Source organism: Sapajus apella, unplaced genomic scaffold (assembly GCF_009761245.1).
Source record: "Sapajus apella isolate SASKATOON/1434 unplaced genomic scaffold, GSC_monkey_1.0 scaffold77, whole genome shotgun sequence".
Lineage (NCBI taxonomy): Eukaryota > Metazoa > Chordata > Mammalia > Primates > Cebidae > Sapajus > Sapajus apella.
In genome coordinates, this window is record NW_022437017.1 from 7,124,261 (window position 1) to 7,145,441 (window position 21,181).

At 55.9% G+C, this 21,181-nt stretch overlaps 3 protein-coding genes across 12 annotated transcripts in view; 1 reads left to right on the forward strand and 2 right to left on the reverse strand.

Moving 5' to 3' along the window:
• Nucleotides 1-1,324, reverse strand: part of ANKRD24 (ankyrin repeat domain 24) — a 42,829-nt gene extending 41,505 nt beyond the window's left edge. For 2 of the 6 annotated variants that reach the window (XM_032252233.1, XM_032252230.1), the window contains exon 1: nucleotides 1,099-1,324. Coding sequence is in view for 2 of the 6 variants with exons in the window: in XM_032252226.1 (XP_032108117.1) it covers nucleotides 578-814 (237 nt within the window). In the remaining 4 variants the exon portion in view is untranslated. Of the gene's footprint in view, nucleotides 1-157; nucleotides 460-577; nucleotides 867-1,098 lie in introns of those variants that run through there. The other 4 variants (XM_032252227.1, XM_032252226.1, XM_032252231.1 and 1 more) reach the window with 4 other exon arrangements.
• Nucleotides 1,325-1,969: 645 nt separating this feature from the next.
• SIRT6 (sirtuin 6) lies at nucleotides 1,970-9,812 on the forward strand. Of its 3 annotated transcripts, none has more exons than XM_032252236.1 (8): nucleotides 1,970-2,108; nucleotides 3,684-3,811; nucleotides 4,783-4,965; nucleotides 6,783-6,842; nucleotides 8,004-8,099; nucleotides 8,180-8,260; nucleotides 8,767-8,890; nucleotides 8,972-9,812. In XM_032252236.1, the coding sequence occupies exons 1-8, from the start codon at nucleotides 2,043-2,045 to the stop codon at nucleotides 9,299-9,301; spliced, it is 1,068 nt and encodes a 355-aa protein (XP_032108127.1). In that variant the 5' UTR covers nucleotides 1,970-2,042; the 3' UTR covers nucleotides 9,302-9,812. The 3 variants fall into 3 exon arrangements, with proteins under 3 accessions (XP_032108127.1, XP_032108129.1, XP_032108128.1); XM_032252238.1 differs by having other exon boundaries at nucleotides 8,807-8,890; XM_032252237.1 differs by lacking the exon at nucleotides 8,004-8,099.
• A 1,797-nt stretch (nucleotides 9,813-11,609) lies between these two features.
• CREB3L3 (cAMP responsive element binding protein 3 like 3) overlaps nucleotides 11,610-21,181 on the reverse strand; it is a 21,213-nt gene continuing 11,641 nt past the window's right edge. For 2 of the 3 annotated variants that reach the window (XM_032252240.1, XM_032252241.1), the window contains exons 6-10: nucleotides 15,695-15,801; nucleotides 13,424-13,492; nucleotides 12,497-12,581; nucleotides 12,193-12,289; nucleotides 11,610-12,018 (exon numbers count right to left, since the gene is read on the reverse strand). In XM_032252240.1, coding sequence (XP_032108131.1) covers nucleotides 11,705-12,018; nucleotides 12,193-12,289; nucleotides 12,497-12,581; nucleotides 13,424-13,492; nucleotides 15,695-15,801 — 672 coding nt within the window. In that variant the 3' untranslated portion in view covers nucleotides 11,610-11,704. The remainder of the gene's footprint in view (nucleotides 12,019-12,192; nucleotides 12,290-12,496; nucleotides 12,582-13,423; nucleotides 13,493-15,694; nucleotides 15,802-21,181) is intronic. The other variant, XM_032252242.1, reaches the window with a different exon arrangement.

Here is a 21,181-nt window from a genome sequence, read left to right on the forward strand (position 1 = left end):
CCATGCATCTACTCATCCATCCATCCACCCACTCATCCACCCGTTCATCTACCCAATCATCAACCCACCCATCCGTCCACCCAACCATCAATCCATCTATTCACCCACCCATCCATTCATTTACCCCTCCACCAGCACCCATTCACTCACCACCTACCCTTTTTTCTTCTACCCTTGACTGGAGGATTCAATCACACCCAAAGCAGGGGGTAATAAGACACCCAAGACAGGAGTTCACAGGCTGCTTGGGAGAAGACAATCTGTGGGCTTGGGGGAGGGAGAAACGCATGCTAAATTTAGGGAGCTGCTTGCTGGAAGAGGTGATGGTAAATAAGAAGGGCCTGATGTCCGGGTGGGATGCTGAGCACCCGCCTTGGAGGATGCTAGGCAGGGCACAGGCCGGCAAGTGGGAAGTGCGTGCGGGAACGAGTGCATGTGTGTGTCGGGGTGCCTGGGCAGCTCAGAAACCTGGCCGGGACCCAGCACGGCTTCCTTCTCCCACATACAAGGGCTCAGGGGCCTGGGGCCCTAAAGGGATCCTCCAGCCTGGGCCTCTCCCACCTCCTTCCTCCCCTACCTCCTGCAGCTCCAGTGCCCCGAGCTCCCGGCCACAGTGCCCACTGCCGGCTCCGGTTACCCACTCCCAGCTGGGCCCCGAGAAGCTCCAGCCGCTCCACTCTGACACCTGATCAGCTCTGAGCGGGCGGCCGCCCCAGGGGGCTGGGGATGAGCCGAGGGAGGAGACAGGCTGGCAGCGGACTGCCTGTTGGCCAACTGGCTCTGGCGGGAAGACACCCACGATCTTCCCTATCATCACTGGACTGATTTCAGTTTCTGGAAGGAGCCACGCTCTTCCTGTCTTCTCAGCCTTTGCACTTGCTGTTTCCCCCACCGGGAACATTCTTTCTATATTTCAAGTCACTCCCAACTGGCTCTACCTGACTCATGCACTCTTTAGATCTCTGCCGCAACATTCCCTCCTCCAGGAAGCCCTCCTGGATGCCCCCAAGCTGGGTCAGGTGCCTCCTGTGAGCCCCCTCACTGCCCTGTGCCCTCTGCATCCCCTATTGCACCGCAACCACACCATGTCACCATTACCTGGTCACATCTTTGTGTCCACCCCCAGCCACCAGGGCAGAGACGGTACCATCTTTGTTCCCCAGTGTGCCCAGTGCACAGTAGGTGCTCAACACATGATTCTTAAATAAGTCCTCCAGGCCACCAGCCCCAGTGACCATGAGCAGGACCTGTCCTGCAAAATTCAGAACCTCCACTCGTATGATATTCAGATAACTTGGCCGGGCGCGGTGGCTCACGCCTGTAATCCCAGCACTTTGGGAGGCCGAGGCGGGTGGATCACCTGAGGTGAGGGGTTCGAGACCAGCCTGGCCAACATGGTGAAACCCCATCTCTACTAAAAAAAACACAAAAATCAGGGAAAAAAAAAAAATTAGCTGGGCGCGGTGGTGGGCGTGTGTAACCCCAGCCACTCGGAAGGCAGAGGCAGGAGAAACGCTTGAACCCGGGAGGAGGCTGCAGTGAGCTGAGATTGCGCCACTGCATTCCAGCCTGGGCGACAGAGCGAGGCTGTCTTACAAAAAAAAAAAAAATTTTTTTTCAGATAATTCAGGGTGGCATTCAAGACCCTTGGACTAGGGGGTCCCTGCTGCCTGGCGCTGTCCTTATGGAATTTACTAACACGTAAAACGGGGTTATGGGGGGCATCGATAGCCTGCGTCCCTCATTTTAGAGGTGACTGGAGGACTCTCACGTAGGCGGCTGCCCCAATTTCCCGCTCGGGTCATCGGGCAGCCCCTTCCCAAACCCCGAGAACGCCTGCATCCGAGAAGGCGGGCTTCCTTCAGACAGCAGTTAACATGGCGCCTGCGGCGTCGGCACGCGGCGCATGCGCCTTGCCGAGGGAAGCTGGGTTCGCGGAACAGGAACGAGGCTCCTCCTTCCTCCCCGCCCCGCCCCGCCCCGCTTCCGGCGGAAGCGGCCTCAACAAGGGAAACTTTATTGTTCCCGTGGGGACGGCGAGGATGTCGGTGAATTACGCTGCGGGGCTATCGCCGTATGCGGACAAGGGCAAGTGCGGCCTCCCCGAGGTGAGCGCATCCAGGGATCCCGAGGGTCGCTCCCAGGGCCGTAGGCCGGGAGGGGCCGGACGGCAGCAGGGCATTGTGGGACTATCAGGAGACACTGAGGCTAGACAATGGGAGGGACTTCCCAGTGAGGAAGGGGCGGGAAGTGCCACCCCTGCGCACCCGGGGACGCGAACACGCCCAACTCTGTGGCCACCGGCCGGGGCTGATCGGGGAGAGCGGGGGTGTGTAGTTCCAGGAGGCGGGGACGGCTGACGCAAAGGCAGGGTGGTGGAATTAACGCACCTGGAGAAGGGTTAGGCCGGGGAGGTGTCCAGAGCCGGGCCAGGACGGGGCTCAAATGCCAGGCTGGGGAGTTGGCACTTTCTCCTGAGGGGGATGGAGAAGGGTTTTGCCCTGGCGAGGGGCCCGGACAGAATGTGCCAGGAAGATCCCTCCAGCCACTCGGAGGGGGGGAAGTGGGGGGATCGGCGGTCCCCTCCGCGCCCTGTGGGAAGTCACTTCACTTCTGGGTCTCCATCCCCATCCTCTCTGCAAACGAGGTGAAGGTGGCCCCGTCCCATAAAGGCTGACCCATGCATTCCGAGGCTTGCATTTAGTGGGCGCTGACGGTGTGCGCGCCTGTCCAGAAGCCTCACTCTTCACTGCTGCTGTCACTTTATTTATTTACTTACTTATTTTGAGACCGGGTCTTGCTCTGTCGTCACCCAGGCTGGAGTGCAGTGGCGCGATCTCGGCTCACTGCAACCTCCACCTCCCGGGCTCAAGCGATTCTCCTGCCTCAGCCTCCCGAGTAGCTGGGACTACAGGCATGCCCCACCACGCCTGCCTAGTTTTTGTATTTTTAGTAGAGACGGGGTTTTACCATGGCCAGGATGGTCTTGATCTCTTGACCTCATGATCCGCCCTCCTCGGCCTCCCAAAGTGGTGGGATTACAGACGTGAGCCACCGCGCCTGGCCTGTTAGTCACTTTATTCCACCAACATTGATGGAGCACCTGCTGTGGGTCAGGCACTTACTAGGTAAGGGGGCCACAGTCAGGAGCAAGACACGTTAACCCCTCTTTCTAATAAGGGGGACTGACTAGGGGTTGCATGGAAACCAGGTGGCCAAGGGAGGTGTCACTGTTGCTGAAGTGACATCTGAACCACAAGTTACAGGGGATGAAGGAGGCATCCATGGGGCTATCTGGGGGAGGAGCACTCAAGGGTGTGGGGACAGCGTGTGCGCAGGCCTTGAGGCAGGACCGTGCCTGGCGTGATGGAGGACGAGGGAGGAGGCCTCCCTGTGTGGCCAGATCAGAGTGACTGAGGCAGGGAAAGGGAGGAGAAGAGGGTATGGAGGGGGCAGGGCAGGTAGCGCAGGGGCTGGTGGGCCTTGGGCAGGGCCAGGGCTTTAACAAGGCAGGCGGGAGCCATGGAGGGCTGTAGGCAGAGGAGGCACATGAGGACAAGCTGCCTTTTCCAATTTATTTTCCTGCCCCAGGCAAGAAAGGGACAGCTCGGTCTGTGGCTCATGTATGGCCTTGCCACTTGCGGGACCTGTTTTGACCCCTGCATCTGCTCCTTCCCCTACAGATCTTCGACCCCCCAGAGGAGCTGGAGCGGAAGGTGTGGGAGCTGGCGAGGCTGGTCTGGCAGTCCTCCAATGTGGTGTTTCACACGGGGGCCGGCATCAGCACCGCCTCTGGCATCCCCGACTTCAGGTCTGTGAGTGTGCAGGGGACATCGAGGCAAGGCCCACCAGCCTGCCACGGCCTTCCCCGTGAGCCACACACAACTAGGCATTAGGGCCCATCCATCTTCCTTCCTTCTGGATGTGTCCTGGGCACCGGGGACGGGTGATACCCCCTCCCTTTGGGATGTGTCCCTTGAAGTCACAACCAGCATTCCACTCACCCCCTTGGCCTGATCACACCAGGCGTGAATTTCTCTTCCTTCTCCTCTTCCATAACCTGCTGGGGCTCCCCATTGCCAGGCAGAAAGAATTCTGCATTCCTGGTGCTGGAGGCTGAAGCCCTTTCTTTCCACCCAGCCCTGAATCACCTCTCCAGCGTCAGCCCCTCCTGCACATGCTACAGCTGCCAAAACCCTTGTGTTTTCTCCTGAACTCATGGGTTCTTCCCAGCACCCTGGCGTCTGCTTACCCCTTCTGTCTGATACTCCCTCTCACCCTTCAAGAGATGCTCAGACTCCTCCAGGAAACCCTTCCACATGCCCCAGGGTCCCCACCACCTCCACTGGGCTTCCCCAGGCCCAGGTGCCTCCTCTGGTCCAGGCTTGACCCCGTGGGGCAGAGGGTCTGTGTCCACCTGTCTCCCCCAAGATCAAGGGCTTCTGGAGGGCAGGGCTTGGGTCCACGTGACCATCCAGGCTCAGGACAGCAGCAACAAAGTTGGTTGAGCTGAATAAGTCATTTTTGCCTTCGTGTGAATTCATCGGTCTCTCTCTGTCTCTCCCTCTCTCTGTCTGTCTCCAATTCTGTCTCTAACTTGGCTTTGTCTTTAACTCATTATATCTGTCTCTGTCTTGTTCTGTCTTCCTCTCCCTGTTCTTCCAAATGTACCCTCTATTTCTTCCTGACTCTGTCTCCTGATTTTCTCTCTCTGCAATTTTCTCCCTCTGTCTTTTTCTGCTCCCCTCTCCCCCTCCATCTCTCCCCGCCTGCCACCTTCAGGGGTCCCCACGGAGTCTGGACCATGGAAGAGCGGGGCCTGGCCCCCAAATTCGACACCACCTTTGAGAGCGCGCGGCCCACGCAGACCCACATGGCGCTGGTGCAGCTAGAACGCGTGGGCCTCCTCCGCTTCCTGGTCAGCCAGAATGTGGATGGCCTCCACATGCGCTCTGGCTTCCCCAGGTAATACCCTGGCCCCGCCCCCCAGGAATCCTTGGGACTCAACAAACCGTGTTTGCATTTTTAGGAGGAGAGTCCCCTTTTCCTCGTTCTCTAAGATTCTAGCCCTGAGCTCTCTGGGTCTTTCCTGGCCTACTGTGTGGAGGTGTCTGAGTCCCATGGCTCAGAGCTGTCCCCACCGGGGTCAGAGGCAGAATTTCCTTCGGGGTGGGAGGGTCTAGAAGTTGCAGTTTTATTTTTGATTTTGTTTTAAGACAAAGTCTTGCTCTGTCGCCCAGGCTGGAGTGCAATGGTATGATCTCAGCTCACTGCAACCTCCGCCTCCCACGTTCAAGTGATTCTCCTGCCTCAGCCTCCTGAGTAGCTGGGATTACAGATGCCCGCCCCCACGCCCAGCTAATTTTTGCATTTTTAGTAGAAACGGGGTTTCACCACGTTGGCCAGGCTGGTCTTGAACTCCTGACTTCAGGTGATCCACCCGCCTCAGCCTCCCACAGCGCTGGGATGACAGGCGTGAGCCACTGTGCCTGGCTGTTGTGTTTTTAGTACCCACCTTTATGAATATCCATCCTCATTAATATCCATCTTTATTCGTCTGATACTGAGCATGAACACTGCCGTGGGGCAGGCTGCTTTCGTAATAGAAGTGTGGCCCTCCCCTGCCCCTCTTTGTCGGGCCTCACCCCGGGGCAACCAGTGACAGCCACGTGGGTGCTGAGACGAGCAGATGGGCACCCAGGGGTGAGGAGCGAGGAAGAGATTTTTCTCTGCTTATAAAAGCAAAGTGGGGCAGGGTGCGGTGGCTCACACCTGTAACCCCAGCATTTTGGGAGGCCGAGGCGGGTGGATCACCTGAGGTCAGCAATTCAAGACCAGCCTGGCCAACATGGTAAAACTCTGTCTCTACTAAAAAACAAAAAAAAAAAAAATTACCTGGGCGTGGTGGAGGGCGCCTGTAATCCCAGCTTCTCGGGAGGCTGAGGCAGGAGAATCACTTGAACCAGGGAGTTAGAGGTTGCGGTGAGCAAGATGGTGCCATCGCACTCCAGCCTCGTGACAGAGCGAGACTCTATCTCAAAAACAGATAAATAAATTGATTAAATAAATGAAGCTGCCGGGCGAGGTGGCTCACGCCTGTCATCCCAGCACTCTGAGCAGGAGTTTGAGATCAGCCTGACCAACACGGTGAAACCCCATCTCTCCTAAAAGTACAACAACTTAGCCAGGTGTGATAGCAGGTACCTATAGCTCCAGCTACTCAGGAGGCTGAGGCAGGAGAATTGCTTGCACCCAGGAGGCGGAGGTTGCAGTGAACTGAGATCGCACCACTGCACTCCAGCCTGAGGGGCAGATCGAGAATCTGCCTCAAAAAAAAAAAGAAATACATAAAATGAACTTGGGATTGGATCTCATGCTTCACTCCCTCCGCAGCCCGGGCCTTAGCACTCTGCCTCGGTGTCTTCCATTATAAACTGGGAATTCGCATTCCTGGGCCTCTGACCTGGTCACAACAAGAGATTCCCATATGCTCTTGGTGGGGGACAGGGATTTAGTGAGTAGAATGGGCTTCCCGTTATCTAAGGTGAGTTCAGCTGCAGGGGTTAATGATTTCTTGGGTTCAGAGAGGTTGGGCCACTTGCCCAGAGATGCACAGCAGTTGAATGGCAGAGCCAGGAGCTAGAAGAGCCAGAAAGAAGTTGATTGATGTTGTGGGAGAGGAGTCAGGCAAGGCTTCCTGGAGGAGGGGCTTAGCACCAGCTCCAAAGCCTGGGCATCCAGGGAGCCCTCCTCACCATCGAGCCTCTTCCTTCTCCTCACAGGGACAAACTGGCAGAGCTTCATGGGAACATGTTCGTGGAAGAATGTGCCAAGTGTAAGACGTGAGTGCCACGTGGGATCGGGGCGGGGTCTCGGCTGCCCCCAGGTGGGTGCAGCAGGTGGGCCATGCAGCCACCATCCCTCCCCAGGGCGGGCCAGAGGGGGATGGGGGTCGAGTCTAATGTCCCAGAGACCCAGAGGGTAGGGGGGAACTGGGTGTGACCCTCCTGGGGGGTCTGAGGGTCGTCCCATTCTCCTGCCAGGATGTGAGGATTATCCCTTCCTCCTGGGGGGGAGTCTGAGGATCACCCCCGTCCTCCTGGGGGGTCTGAGGGTCATCTCATCCTCCTGGAGGGGATCTGAGGATCATCCCTTCCTCCTGGGGGGTCTGAGGGTCATTCCTCTCTCCTGGAGGGTCTGAGGGTCATGCCTTCCTCCTGGAGGGATTTGAGGGACATGTCTCCCCCTGGGGAGTTACATCCCTCTTCTGGCACTGCCATAGCAACCTGCAGATGAGCAGCTTAGAACAACAGAAATTTGTGATCTCACAGTTCTGGGGGCCAGAAGTCCACAATCCAAGTGTCCGCAGGGCCGTGCCCCTCTGCAGCCTGTTGGGAGGATTTTTCCTGCGTCTTCCTGGCTGCCGGTGGCAGCCAGACCCCCTTGGTGTTCCTGGGCTTACAGCTGCAGGGGCCTTCTTATCTCCGCGTTTCTCCTCTTTTTTTATTTTTATACACATAGGGCCTCACTGTGTTGCCCAGGGTGGTCTCGAACTCTTGGCCTCAAATGATCCTTCCGCCTCGTCCTCCCAACGTGCTGGGATTACAGGCGTGAGCCCCCGAGGCTGGTGCAGTATAACCATTAAAGTCAGGAAAAGTAAAGGGGACATGGCTTTCTCCAATCCCTGGTTCGAATCCAGACCCAGGCTGCTGCCCCCAAGCTCTGATTGTTCTGTTTCTCCTGGTCCGGGATGCCATGCGGGGTCCCGTCCCCAGCCCCTTTGTCCCAGACCTTTTCCGACCTTTGTTTTCGGTGCTCCGGGCACTGAGCAGCATCCCGGCCTGATGTTCACAGAAGGTTCCTCCTTCTGCGTCACTCGGTGCTGAGTTCTGGCCACCTGTCCACCCCGGCACCTCCCTGGGAGAATGTCCCCCTAGAAACAGCACGAGAGACACCCCTGGGGGCTGACTTGGCCCCGGCCTTCCCCTTCCTCCCTGACACAGGCAGTACATCCGGGACACGGTTGTGGGCAGCATGGGCCTGAAGGCCACGGGTCGGCTCTGCACCGTGGCTAAGGCGAGGGGGCTGCGGGCCTGCAGGTGAGCGACCCTGCCCATGCCCTGGGCTCCAGGGGAGTCTACGAGGCCCCTTCGGACTCTTCCCAGCTTCCTCATTGCAGGGGGGAGCTGAGGGACACCATCCTAGACTGGGAGGACTCCCTGCCGGACCGGGACCTGGCGCTCGCCGATGAGGCCAGCAGGTCTGACTCCCCAGGGAGCCCACAGCGGGGCGGGCTGGGGAGATGGCAGAAACACAGCGAGCTCCAGTACGGGGGCAGGAGCGCCAGCTCAGAGGCAGTCAGGGGGTGCTTCCTGGAGGGGGTGGGCCATGCCAGGGACTGCACACACACACACTCCTCACTATGGTTCTGGGTAGATGCTGCACAAGGAAACAAAGGCTTCAGCCACTCGACTCCTCTCGCCAGTGCTGCCCAGCCAGGAGGTGACTGAGCCAGGGTCCCACCCTAGGGTTCCAAGCTGTTACCACATTGCCATTCTCCCTAGAAGGATCAATGACCCTGCCGGCGGGCAGCAGAGGAGAGGGGGTGGGGGATCCTGAAGGCTGGCTCTGGAGTGGGGCCAGCCTTGACCGCACGGGTGAGCACAGAGGGCCTAGGTGTGAGCTGGACCCCATGGCAGGCTCGGGATGTTGGCCGGAGCGGGGCTGGAGAGGGGATCAGACTCAGCCCATACTCCCCGGCCCCAGGAACGCCGACCTGTCCATCACCCTGGGCACGTCGCTGCAGATCCGACCCAGCGGGAACCTGCCTCTGGCCACCAAGCGCCGGGGAGGCCGCCTGGTCATCGTCAACCTGCAGCCCACCAAGCACGTAGGTGTCCGAGCCCACTCCTGCCCAGGGCCCCCATGCACCCTCTGCCCCCGACGCCTGACCCATCCCAACTCCCGGCAGGACCGCCACGCAGACCTCCGCATCCATGGCTACGTCGACGAAGTCATGACCCGGCTCATGAAGCACCTCGGGCTGGAGATCCCCGCCTGGGACGGCCCCCGTGTGCTGGAGAGGGCACTGCCGCCCCTGCCCCGCCCACCCACCCCCAAGCTGGAGTCCAAGGAGGAATCTCCCGCCCAGATCAACGGCTCTGTCCCCACCAGCCCCAAGCAGGAGCCCTGTGCCCAGCACAATGGCTCAGAGCCCGACGGCCCCAAACGGGAGCGGCCCGCCAGCCCTGCACCCCACAGACCCCCAAAAAGAGTGAAGGCTGAGGCGGTCCCCAGCTGACCAGGGTGCTCGGGGAGGGTGGGGCTTTTTGTAGAAACTGTAGATTCTTTTTCTCTCGTGGTCTCACTTTGTTACTTGTTTCTTTCCCCCAGGAACCTCAGGGCTCTGAGAGCTGTGCTCCAGGGGTCACACCTGCCCTCAAAGGTCTCTCCCTGGGCTCCAGGGGCCTCTTGTGGGGGTCCAGGAAAGAAACCACACCCCAGGGCTAACAGCCGAGGCCCTGCTATAGCCCAGCCTCTGACTCAGGGTGTTGTTGGGAGGTGTGGCTGGGCCCTCCCTGGTCTCCAGTCTAAACAGGAGTGACCTCCCTCTGCCCCCAGGGCCTCCCCTCTGGGCCCCCCACACCCCACCCACCCTTCCTCCATGGGCCCTGCAGGAGGGAAGACCCACTTCAAAGTGGGGGACGCAGCAGAGGCTGGCACTGCCTTTGGAGCTAGAGAGAGGGAGACACGGGTCCACCAGGCTTCTGGAAAAGTCTTCAATGCAATAAAAACAGAACTTCCTTCTTGCATCTCAGAATTGTTATTTTTTTGAGCCGGAGCCTTGCTCTGTCACCAAGGCTGGAATGCAGTGGTGTGATCTTAGCTCACTGCAGCCTTCACCTCCTGGGATTCTCCTGCCTCAGCCTCCCGAGTAGCTGGGTTTATAGGTATTCACCACCACAGCCAGCTAATTGTTTGCATTTTTGTAGAGACGGGGTCTCACTATGTGACCCAGGCTGGTCTCAAACTCCTGGGCTCAAGCAGTCAGGCCACCTCCGCCTCCCAAAGTGGTGGACTTACAGGCGTGAGCCACTGCATCCAGTAAGTGTTTAAATTCCAAATCTGGCCGGGCGTGGTGGCTCGTGCCTGTAATCCAAGCACTTTGGAGGCCAAGGCGGGCAGATCACCTGAGGTCAGGAGTTCAAGACCAGCCTGACCAACATGGTGAAACCCCGTCTTTAAATAAATAAATAAATAAAATAAAAAAATAAATTCCAAATTTGTGGTAGGTCCTCGCCCTCCTGGGTCAGGAGTTCGTGGTCCCCTCCTCCCTGGACCATCTGCCTGTGCTCCATTGCAATCCCTGCCCCTCAAGCCCATGGTGGGGAACAAGGGCTTCCCTCTCCCAGAACCCCACCTCTGGAGGGATCAGGCCAGTTTTCTGATGAAGTCGACATGGCAGCTAGCATTTTCTGAGCACCCAGTCTGTAGTTATACACTTACGAGCGGCTTTTTCTTGTTTCATATTTGCCCCAGGCTGTGAGCCCCTTTTTGTCCTTTGGCACGCACAGCCCACAGTGGGGGCAACGCCACAGAAGAAGGGCGCAGGCGCAGCCAGGTTCCACCCTCCCCAGCTATGACCTTGGGTAGTGCCTCCACTTCTGAACCCTCCGTATCCTGACCCGCAAAACGAGCAGGGTGGGCCGCCCAGATCCCCAGGAAGGCAGCTGCGTTCCCCGCAAGCCCGGCGCGCACACCCTGGAAGCGCCTCCCCGGCTCCCCGCGCTCGGCCGGCTGCCGCTCTCCAAGGTGCTGAACCCCCGCCCGGCGCCTCTCCCACCGCTGCTCCAGCGCGGGATCTGGCGGGGGCGTGGAGCCCACACCTCACTCCCCTATCCCAGGCTGGCCCAACCCCTCATTCTCAGGAGTGGGGGAGCCCCCAGACTCCGCCTCCACCCCAAAACAAGGTTCTGTCAAAATACTTTATTTTGGATTGGGCAGTCTTAGAAAAGGGGGGTGATGGTGAGCCTTGGCTGCTCCGAAGACCAGGGCGTACCCGGGGCTCCGGAGCCAGGGTCCCTGCAGTCTCGGCGGCTTCCTCCTCCCAGTGTGCGAGGGAGGCCGGGAGGGGTCCCTGGGGGGGAGTTGCTGGGCATCTGTCTGTCCATCCGGTTCTATTTCAGGCTGCATCTGTCTGTCTATCCGGGTCTGTTTCAGGCTGTGTCTGTCTGTCCACACCCGTTTCAGGCTGTCTGTCTGTGCTGGTCTGTTACAGGTTGTGTCTGTCTGTCCGCATCTATTTCAGGCTGTGTCTGTCTGTCTGTTCACATCCGTTTCAGGCTATCTGTCTGTCTGTGCGGGTCTGTTTCAGGCTGTGTCTGTCTGTCTGTGTCTGTTTCAGGCAGTGTCTGTCTGTCTGTCCAGGTCTTTTTCAGGCTGTGTGTCTGCTCATTGCTTCGGCGCCTGCCTCTGTGTGTATTTCCTGGGCCCCATGGCCCTCTCTTTGTCCGTGTCTGAGTGTCAGTTCCTGAGTGGGCCTCAGTCAGGCCCTGGGTGTGTGGCTGTGAGCTGTGCCTCCCCATCCTGGCATGTCTGCCGGGGTCTCAGCCTCACTTCCCATCCCCAGGTGGGTCGCCGTCCAGTGCAGCACCCCCAAGGCGCCCCTGGGCAGAGGGGCCTGGGAGCACAGTCCTGATGGGGCTCACAGCTCCTCCCCCGCCGCCTCCAGCCCTGCACGTCCGGAGCCAGTGCTCGGACCGGGTGCCACCCAGTCTAGCAGGGCGACCTCGCCCAGCCCCTCTGTCTCGTTCCTCAGGACCAGGCTGGCATTGTCCAGCTCCTCCATCGAATTAGTCAGGTCCTCGGTGTCCCGGAAGCCCCAGGCTGCCCTGGGGCTGCCTGGAGACCCTTCTTTGGGTTTGTCAGCCTCGGGTCGGGGTCCTGGGGCCTCAGAGCCCAGCAGAGCATCAGGGGCCACGCGGGAGGCAGCGTCATTGTGCAAAGTTCTGGAGAAGACTGATTGGGGAAGGGGCGTGTCATAGGAGACAAGGTGAAGGTGCAGTCCTGTGCTCCCTTCCCTGGCCCCAGCCTCAGGGAATGGGGAACAGCGGTCTTCTCCCCCTACCCTAGAGGCCTCGGGTGGGGACTTGGGGAGCCCAGACAAAGGTTTTAAAGGCAGGGATCCCCTACCTCGCACAGGCGCAAAGTCCCCGGGGCTCTTGGCTTTGTTGGAGGCAAAAGGGCTGATGGAGGGGAGGATGATGAGGGCCAACGACAGTAACAGGACCTGAGGGAGACAGCAGCAGGGTCACTCACTCCCTACTGTCCCCTGCAAGCACCTTCATCCCACAGGCAGGGAAAATGAGGCCCCAAAGACAAGACTGGATCATACTTGAGCTAGGACATGAGGGGAGCTTGGACACACTGTCATCTCCCCATGGGCACGTCTGCCAAAGCCTAGGTCCCCGGCTTTCCCGGGGGTGCCAGGACTCACCGCGACGCAGGTCCCTGTCTGGGCTGACTTGCTAGTGGACTGCACCACGATGGCCTGGAGTTTCTTCAGCTGCTCCAAGAGGGACCTTAGAGGGACAGGCAGGCCAGTGCTAAGCCCTACAGGGCCTCAGTCCTGCCTCTCGTCCACTTCCGGGATCCCCCAGTGCCGCTAAAGTCCAAATTCCATCCAACCTTCAAGGGCCTCCCACTCTATTTTTATTTATTTATTTATTTTTGAGACACAGTCTTGCTCTGCTGCCCAGGCTGGAGTGCAGTGGCTCAACCTCTGTCTCCCTGGTTCAAGCGATTCTCCTGCCTCAGCCTCCCAAGTACCTGGGACTACAGGCGTGCAAAACCACACCCAGCCAATTTTTTGTATTTTTAGTAGAGACAGGGTTTCACAGTGTTAGCTGGGATGGTCTCGATCTCCCGACCTCATGATCTCCCCGCCTTGGCCTCCCAAAGTGCTGGGATTGCAGGCATGAGCCACCGTGCCAACCTTTATTTTTTATTTGTTTGTTTATTTTTGAGACAGAGTCTGGCTCTGCCACCCAGGCTGGAGTGCAGCGGTGCAGTCTCGGCTCACTGCAACCTCCACCTCCCGGGTTCAAGCGATTCTCCTGCCTCAGCCTCACAAGTAGCTATAGCTAGGATTATAGGCACGTGTCACCACGCCCAGTTAATTTTTGTATTTTTAGTAGAGACGGGGTTTCACTATGTTGGCCAGGCTGGTTTTGAACTCCTGACCTCAGGAGATTCTCCCTCCTTGGCCTCCCAAAGTGCTGGGATGACAGGCGTGAACCACCGTGCCTGGCTCACAGATGGAACTCATTCCCTACTTCACTCTGCCATCAGGTAGGCTCTCTGCTCTTCCCACAAGGGACTCTGGGGTTGCTTCCTTGTCCTCCCTGGAGGAACCCAGACTCACAGATTTTGCTTCTCAAGATGCAAGACCTTCCTCTGTAACTCCTGATTCTGAGCAGTGCAAGCTGACATCCTGAAAGGACAAAGATACAGCGACATTCAGAACACACCAGTCACCACCTGGCCCCATTGACCTCTCCAGGGGAGGCCTCACATTACTAGCAAGGAACACAAGGCCAAAGAGGGGATGTCGTTCATCCAAGGTTACTTTGCATGTCAGACGGGCTCAGGATTTGAACTCACATCTGCCTGGTTCCTAAGTTCCATCTCTGCATTAATGTTCATTAATGCTCATTCAAAGTTGAGCCCCCTGGCCAGGCGCGGTGGTTCATGCCCATAATCCCAGTACTTTGGAAGCCCAAGGTGGGCAGATCACAAGGTCAGGAGTTCAAGATCAGCCTAACCAATATAGTGAAACCCTGTCTCTACTACAAATACAAAAAAAATAAATAAATAAATAGCTGGGTGTAGTGGCACATGCCTGTAATCCCAGCTACTCAGGAAGCCTAGGCAGGAGAGTTGCTTAAACCCAGGAGACAGAGGCTGCAGTGAGCAGAGATTGCACCACTGCACTCTAGCCCGGGCAACAGAGCAAAACTCCATCTCAAAAAATAAAAAAAATAAAAAAGGCCACCTCAGTGGTCACATCTGTAGTCCCCACATTTTGGGAGGCCAAGGTGGGCAGGTCACAAGGTCAAGAGAATGAGACCATCCTGGCCAACAGGGTGAAACCCCGTCTCTACTAAAAAAATACAAAAAAAAAAAATTAGCCAGGCATGGTTGTGGGCGCCTGGTAACCCCAGCTACTGGGGAGGCTGAGGCACATGAATCACTTGAGCCTGGGAGGCGGAAGTTGCAGTGAGCTGAGATCACACCGCTGCACTCAAGGCTGGCCACAGAGCAGGACTCCATCTCAAAAAAAAAAAAAAAAAATCCAACAAAATTACTGGGGAGGCTGAGGCCAGATAATTGCTTGAACCCGGCAAGCAGAGGTTGCAGTGAGCTGAGATTCACCATTGCATTCCAGCCTGGGAAATAAGAATGAAACACTGTCTCAAAAGAAAAGAAGCTGAATCCCCGGGATCAGGAATGGAATGCCAAATACAGGCAGTGACATTTCCAGAAAATGAAATATCAGGACACCCAGGCATGCTGGGAAATCCAAGTTACAACCTTTCCCCTGCCCATGACCTTTGGCCCAGCCACTTCACTCTCTGACCTTAGTCTTCCTGTCAGTAAAATAGGATACAATTACCCAGGAGGCAGGGAGGTAGGGAAAGAATGACCCTGGATGAAGATAATCAGGAGCTGAGCAGATCGCATTTAAGAAAGAGAATGGCTAGCAGGGAGCGGTGGTTCATGCCTGTAATCCCAGCACCTTGGGAGGTCGAGGCAGGTGGATCACCTGAGGTGAGGTGTTTGAGACCACCCTGGCCAAGATGGTGAAACCCCATCTCTACTAAAAGAACAAAAATTAGCCAGGTATGTTGGCAGGTGCCTGTAATCCCAGCTACTCAGGAGGCTGAGGCAAGAGAATTGCTTGAACCTGGAAGGCAGAGGTTGCAGTGAGTTGAGATTGTGCCACTGTACTCTAGCCTGGGTGACAGAGCTAACTCTGTCTCAAAAGGGAAGGAAGGGAGGAAGGGAGGGAGGGAGGACAGACCAGGCACGGTCTGTCCAGGTGGCTTACGCGTGTAATCCTAGCACTTTGGGAAGCCGAGGTGGGCAGATCACCTGAGGTCAGGAGTTTGAGACCAGCCTGGACAACATGGTGAAACCCCACCTCTACCAAAAATACAAAAAAAAATAGCTAGGTGTGGTGGCAGGCGCCTGTAGTCCCATCTACTGGAGAGGCAGGAGTGGTAGAATCACTTGAACCTGTGAGACAGAGGTTGCAGTGAGCCGAGATTGTGCCGCAACACTCCAGCCTGGGTGACAGAGTGAGACCCTTCCACGAGCGTGTGCACACACACACACACGAAGGAAGTGTCTGTCTTCAGACAGAGGGTCAGTGCAGAGGGTCAGAATAGGATGGGTCACACTTTGTCCATTCTCTGCACATTTTCCAGGGGGCACAGGGTTCCCAAACCCTTGTCCTACACCATCTCCATGCGTCTTTCCATCCCTGGCATCAGTACGAAGCACGATGTCTCCTAGAGAGAAAAACCACCTCCAATTTTGTCAGACTCTAAGCCATGTGGCCTTAGCCACGTCTCCCTCTCTCTGGGCCTCAGTTTCTGCCCCCAGTGTAGATTCCCGGTCCAACACTACTCACCGAGTCTCCAAGCCATCGATATATTCCTTCTTCTTCTTCCTGCTTTCTTGGGCGGACTGCTTGTTCCGGATTTTCCGGCGGATTTTTTTCAGCGCTCGCTCCTCATACTGCCAAGCAAAATGGGAAGGGGGCGGTCAGGCCAGAAAGTCCAGACTTGGAATCCAGGCTCCATGGCTTTCCCCTGTAATCACAGCACTCTGGGAGGACAAGGGAGGTGGATCACATGAGGTCAGGAGTACAAGACAGGCCTGGGCAACACGGGAAAACCCTGTCCCTACCAAAACTACAAAAAATCAGCCAGGTGTGATGTGTGCCCGTAATCTCAGTTACTTGAACCTGGGAGTTGGAGGCTGCAGTGAGCCAAGATTGAGCCACTGCACTCCAGCCTGTGTGACAGAGGGAGACTCTGTCTGAAAAAATAAAAGAATAGGCCACTCAAGGTGGCTCACGCCTGTAATTCCTGCACTTTGGGAGGCCGAGGCTGACGGATCACCTGAGGTCAGGAGTCCAAGAGGAGCCTGGCCAACACAGTGAAACCCTGTCCCTACCAAAACTACAAAAAATCAGCCAGGTGTGGTGGTGTTCGCCCGTAATCTCAGTTACTTGGGAGGCTGAGTTAGAAGAATCGCTTAAACCTGGGAGGTGGAGGCAGCAGTGAGCCAACACTGAGCCACTGCGCTCCAGCCTGGGTGACACAGGGAGACTCTGTCTCAAAAAATAAAAAAAGAGGCCACTCGACGTGGCTCATGCTTGTAATTCCTGCACTTTGGGAGGCCGAGGCGGGCGGATCACCTGAGGTCAGGAGTTCCAGAACAGCCTGGCCAACTTACTGAAACCCCAGCTCTACTAAAAATACAAAAATTAGCCAGGCATGGTGGTAGGTGCCTGTAATCCCAGCTACTCAGGAAGCTGAGGCAGGAGGATCCCTTGAAACTGAAAGGCGGAGGTTGCAGTGAACCAAGATGACGCCACTGCCCTCCAGCCTGGCGACGGAATGAGACTCTGTCTCAAAAATAAATACATATTAAAATAAACTTCACGTTGGGGACAGCAGGACTGTCCCTACTGTCCTAACAACACAACTTTACCTAACCTTCAGCCAACAACTTCACCCCATCTGCTTTCCATATGAAACATCCCTGAGCCAAGGACCCTAAGACAGGCTCTTAAAGAGTTGAGCTACCGTTTCTCCAAACGCTTGCAGAGTGTCCGGGAGGCGCCTGGGTTCTGAGCGTCTTTTCCCAGCTCCCAATAGTGTAAAATAAGCAACCACCCCCCGGACTGTGGGAACGGGTACCACTGCCGCCGCCTTGTGGTCAGCTCTGGGAACAGCACCTTTCCCTGAAGACAGCAGGTGTTTCAAGTCTACCAATGTCTTTTTTGTTTGTTTCTTTCTGTAGAGACGGGGTTTTACTATCTTGGCCAGGCTGGTCTCGAACTCCCGACCTCAGGTGATCTGCCTGCCTCAGCCTCCCAAAGTGCTGGGATTGCAGGTGTGAGCCACCTGCCCAACCAATAAATGTCTTCAACTGGGAATGTCAGGCTGGGCGCAGTGGCTCACACCTGCAATCCCGGCACTTTGGGAGGCTGAGGGAGGCAGATTACCTGATGTCAGGAGTTCAAGACAGGCCTGGCCAACACAGTGAAACCCTGTCTCTAACAAAACTACAAAATGTCAGCCAGGTGTGGTGGTGTGCGCCCATAATCTCAGTTACTTGGGAGGCTGAGGCAGGAGAATGGCTTGAACCTGGGAGGTGGAGGCTGCAGCAAACCAAGATCACGCCACTGCCCTCCAGCCTGGGTGACACAGCGGGACTCGGTCTCATAAATAAATAAATAAATATTAAAATAAACTGTTCACTTTGGGGACAGTGAGACTGTCCCTTCTGTCCTGACGGCACAACTTTACCTAACCTTGAGCCAACAACTTGATCCCATCCGCTTTCCATGTGAGACATCCCTGACCCAAGGACCCTAAGGCAGATTCCTAATGACTTGAAGCTACCCTTTCCCCAAACGCTTGCAGAGTCTCCGGGAAGCGCCTGGGTTCTGAGGGTCTTTTCCCAGCTCCCAATAGTGTAAAATAACCAACCACTCCCCGGACTGCGGGAACGGGTACCACTGCCGCCGCCTTGTGGTCATCTCTGGGAACAGCACCTTTCCCTGAAGGCAGCAGGTGTTTCAAGACTAATGTCTTTTTTGTTTGTTTTTGTAAAGATGAGGTTTTCCCATATTGGCCAGGCTGGTCTCGAACTCCCGACCTCAGGTGATCTGCCTGCCTCAGCCTCCCAAAGTGCTGGAATTACAGACGTGAGCGACGACGTCCTCTGTTTGTTTTTTGAAACTGAATTTTGCTCTTGTCGCCCAAGGGGAAGTGCATAGGGAAAATCTCAGCTCACTGCAACCTCCACCGCCCGGGATCAAGGGATTCATCTGCCTCAGCTTCCCGAGTGGCTGGGATTACAAGCACGACCACACCCAGCTAATTTTTGTATTTGTAGTAGAGACCAGGTTTCACCATGTTGGCCAGACTGCTCTCACACTCCTGACCTCAGGTGATCCACCCATCTCAGCCTCCCAAAGTGCTGGGATTACAGGTGTGTGCCACCGCACCCACCCTATAAATGTCTTCAAATGGGAATGTCAGGATGGGAGCAGTGGCTCACACCTGTAATCCCAGCACTTTGGGAGGCCAAGGGAGGCTGATCACCTGAGGTCAAGAGTTCGAGACCGGCCTGGCCAACACGGTGAAACCCTGTCTGTACCAAAACTACAATAAATCATCCAGGTGTGGTAGTGTGTGCCCGTAATCTCAGTTACTTGGGAGGCTGAGGCAGGAGAATTGCTTGAACCTGGGAGGTGGAAGCTGAGGTGAGCCAAGATTGAGCCACTGCCCTCCAGGCTGGGTGACACAGGGAGCCTCTGTTTCAAAAAATTAAATTAAAAAAATAGGCCATGAGCGGTGGCTCATGCCTGTAATTCCTGAACTTTGGGAGGCCGAGGCGGGCTGATCACCTCCGGTCAGGAGTTCCAGACCAGCCTGGCCAACATGCTGAAACCCCAGCTCTACTAAAAATACAAAAATTAGCCAGGCATGGTGGTAGGTGCCTGTAATCCCAGCTACTCGGGAAGCTCAGGCAGGAGGATCACTCGAAACTGGAAGGCAGAGGTTGCAGTGAACCAAGATCACGCCACTGCCCTACAGCCTGGCGACAGAGTCAGACTCTGTTTCATAAATATAAATAAATATTCAAGTAAACTCTTCACTTTGGGGACAGTGGGACTGTCCCTACTGTCCTGACCCCACAACTGTACCTAACCTTGAGCCAACAGCTTCACCCCATCCACTTTCCATATGAGACGTCCCCGAGCCAAGGACGCAGAGGCAGATTCCTAGTGACTTGAAACTACCCTTTCCCCAAACGCTGCAGAGTATCTGGCAGGCGCCTGGGTTCCGAGGGTCTTAACCCAGTTCCAAATAAGCAACCACCCACGGGACTGTGGGAACGGATACCACTGCCGCCGCCTTGTGGTCATCTCTGGGAACAGCACCTTTCCCTGAAGACAGCAAGCGTTTCAAGACTAATGTCTTTTTGTTTGTTTCATTTTGTAGAGCCGGGCTGGTCTCGAACTCCCGACCTCAGGTGATTTGCCTCCCTCAGCCTCCCAAAGTGCTGGGATTACAGGTGTGTGCCACCGCGCCCACCCTATAAATGTCTTCAAATGGAAATGTCAGGATGGGAGCAGTGGCTCACACCTGTAATCCCAGTACTTTGGGAGGCCGAGGGAGGTGGATCACCTGAGGTCAAGAGTACAAGACCGGCCGGGCGCGGTGGCTCAAGCCTGTAATCCCAGCACTTTGGGAGGCCGAGGCGGGTGGATCACAAGGTCAAGAGATCGAGACCATCCTGGTCAACATGGTGAAACCCCGTCTCTACTAAAAATACAAAAAATTAGCTGGGCATGGTGGCACGTGCCTGTAATCCCAGCTACTCAGGAGGCTGAGGCAGGAGAATTGCCTGAACCCAGGAGGCGGAGGTTGCAGTGAGCCGAGATCGCGCCATTGCACTCCAGCCTGGGTAACAAGAGCGAAACTCCACCACTAAAAAAAAAAAAAAAAAAAAAAAAAAGTACAAGACCTACCCGGCCAACACGGTGAAACCCTGTCTACCAAAACTACAAAAAATCAGTCAGCTGTGGTGGGTTGAGCCAGTAATCTCAGTTACTTGGGAGGCTGAGGCAGGAGAATTGCTTGAACCTGGGAGTTGGAGGCTGTAATGAGCCAAGATTGAGCCACTGCACTACAGCCTGGCGACAGAGTGAGACTGTGTCTCATAAATAAATAAACATTAAAATAAACTCTTCACTTTGGGGACAGTGGGACTGTCCCTACCGTCCTGATCACACAACTTTACCTAGCCTTCAGCAAACAACTTCGCCCCATCTGCTTTCCATATGAGACATCCCCGAGCCAAGGACACAAAGGCAGATTCCTAATGACTTGAAGCTACCCCTTCCCCAAACGCTTGCAGAGTCTCTGGGAGGCGCCTGGGTTCTGAGCGTCTTTTCCCAGCTCCCAATAGTGTAAAATAAGCAACCATCCACCGGACTCTGGGAACGGGTACCACTGCCGCCGCCTTGTGGTCATCTCTGGGAACAGCACCTTTCCCTGAAGACAGCAAGTGTTTCAAGACTTTCTTGAACGTTTGTTTTTGTAGAGACGGGATTTCCCCATATTGGCCAGGCTGGTCTCGAACTCCCGACCTCAGGTGATCTGCCTGCCTCAGCCTCCAAAAGTGCTGGGATTACAGATGTGAGCCACCTCGCCCAACCAATATATGTCTTCAAATGGGAATATCAGGCTGGGCGCAGTGGCTCACACCTGTAATCCCAGCACTTTGGGAGGCTGAGGGAGGCGGATCACCTGAGGTCAGGAGTTCAAGACTGGCCTGGGCAACACGGTGAAACCCTGTCCCTACCAAAACTACAAAAAATCAGCCAGATGTGGTGGTGTGAGCCTGTAATCTCAGTTACTTGGGAGGCTGAGACAGAAGAATCGCTTGAACCTGAGGTGGAGGCTGCAGTGAGCCACGATTGAGCCAGTGCACTTCAGCCTGGGTGACACAGGGAGACTCTGTCTTAAAAAAATAAAAAATAGGCCACACAAGTTGGCTTATGCCCGTAATTCCTGCACTTTGGGAGGCCGAGGCGGGCTGATCACCTCCGGTCAGGAGTTCCAGACCACCCTGGCCAACGTGGTGAAACCCCAGCTCTACTAAAAATATAAAAATTAGCCAGGCATGATGGTGGGTGCCTGTAATCCCAGCTACTCGGGAAGCTGAGGCAGGAGGATCACTTGAACCTGGAAGGTGGAGGTTGCAGTGAAACAAGATCACGCCACTGCATTCCAGCCTGGCAACAGAATGAGACTCCGTCTCAAAAATAAATAAATAAATAAATAAATAAATAAATAAATAAATAAATAAA

Coding starts and splice junctions, on each gene's coding strand:
- SIRT6 (XM_032252236.1), top strand. CDS start 2,043: ATGTCGGTGAATTACGCTGCGGGGCTATCGCCGTATGCGGACAAGGGC. Junction 4,966..6,782: donor ATGCGCTCTGGCTTCCCCAG/GTAATACCCTGG, acceptor TTCTCCTCACAG/GGACAAACTGGCAGAGCTTC. Junction 8,100..8,179: donor AGGGGGCTGCGGGCCTGCAG/GTGAGCGACCCT, acceptor TCCTCATTGCAG/GGGGGAGCTGAGGGACACCA.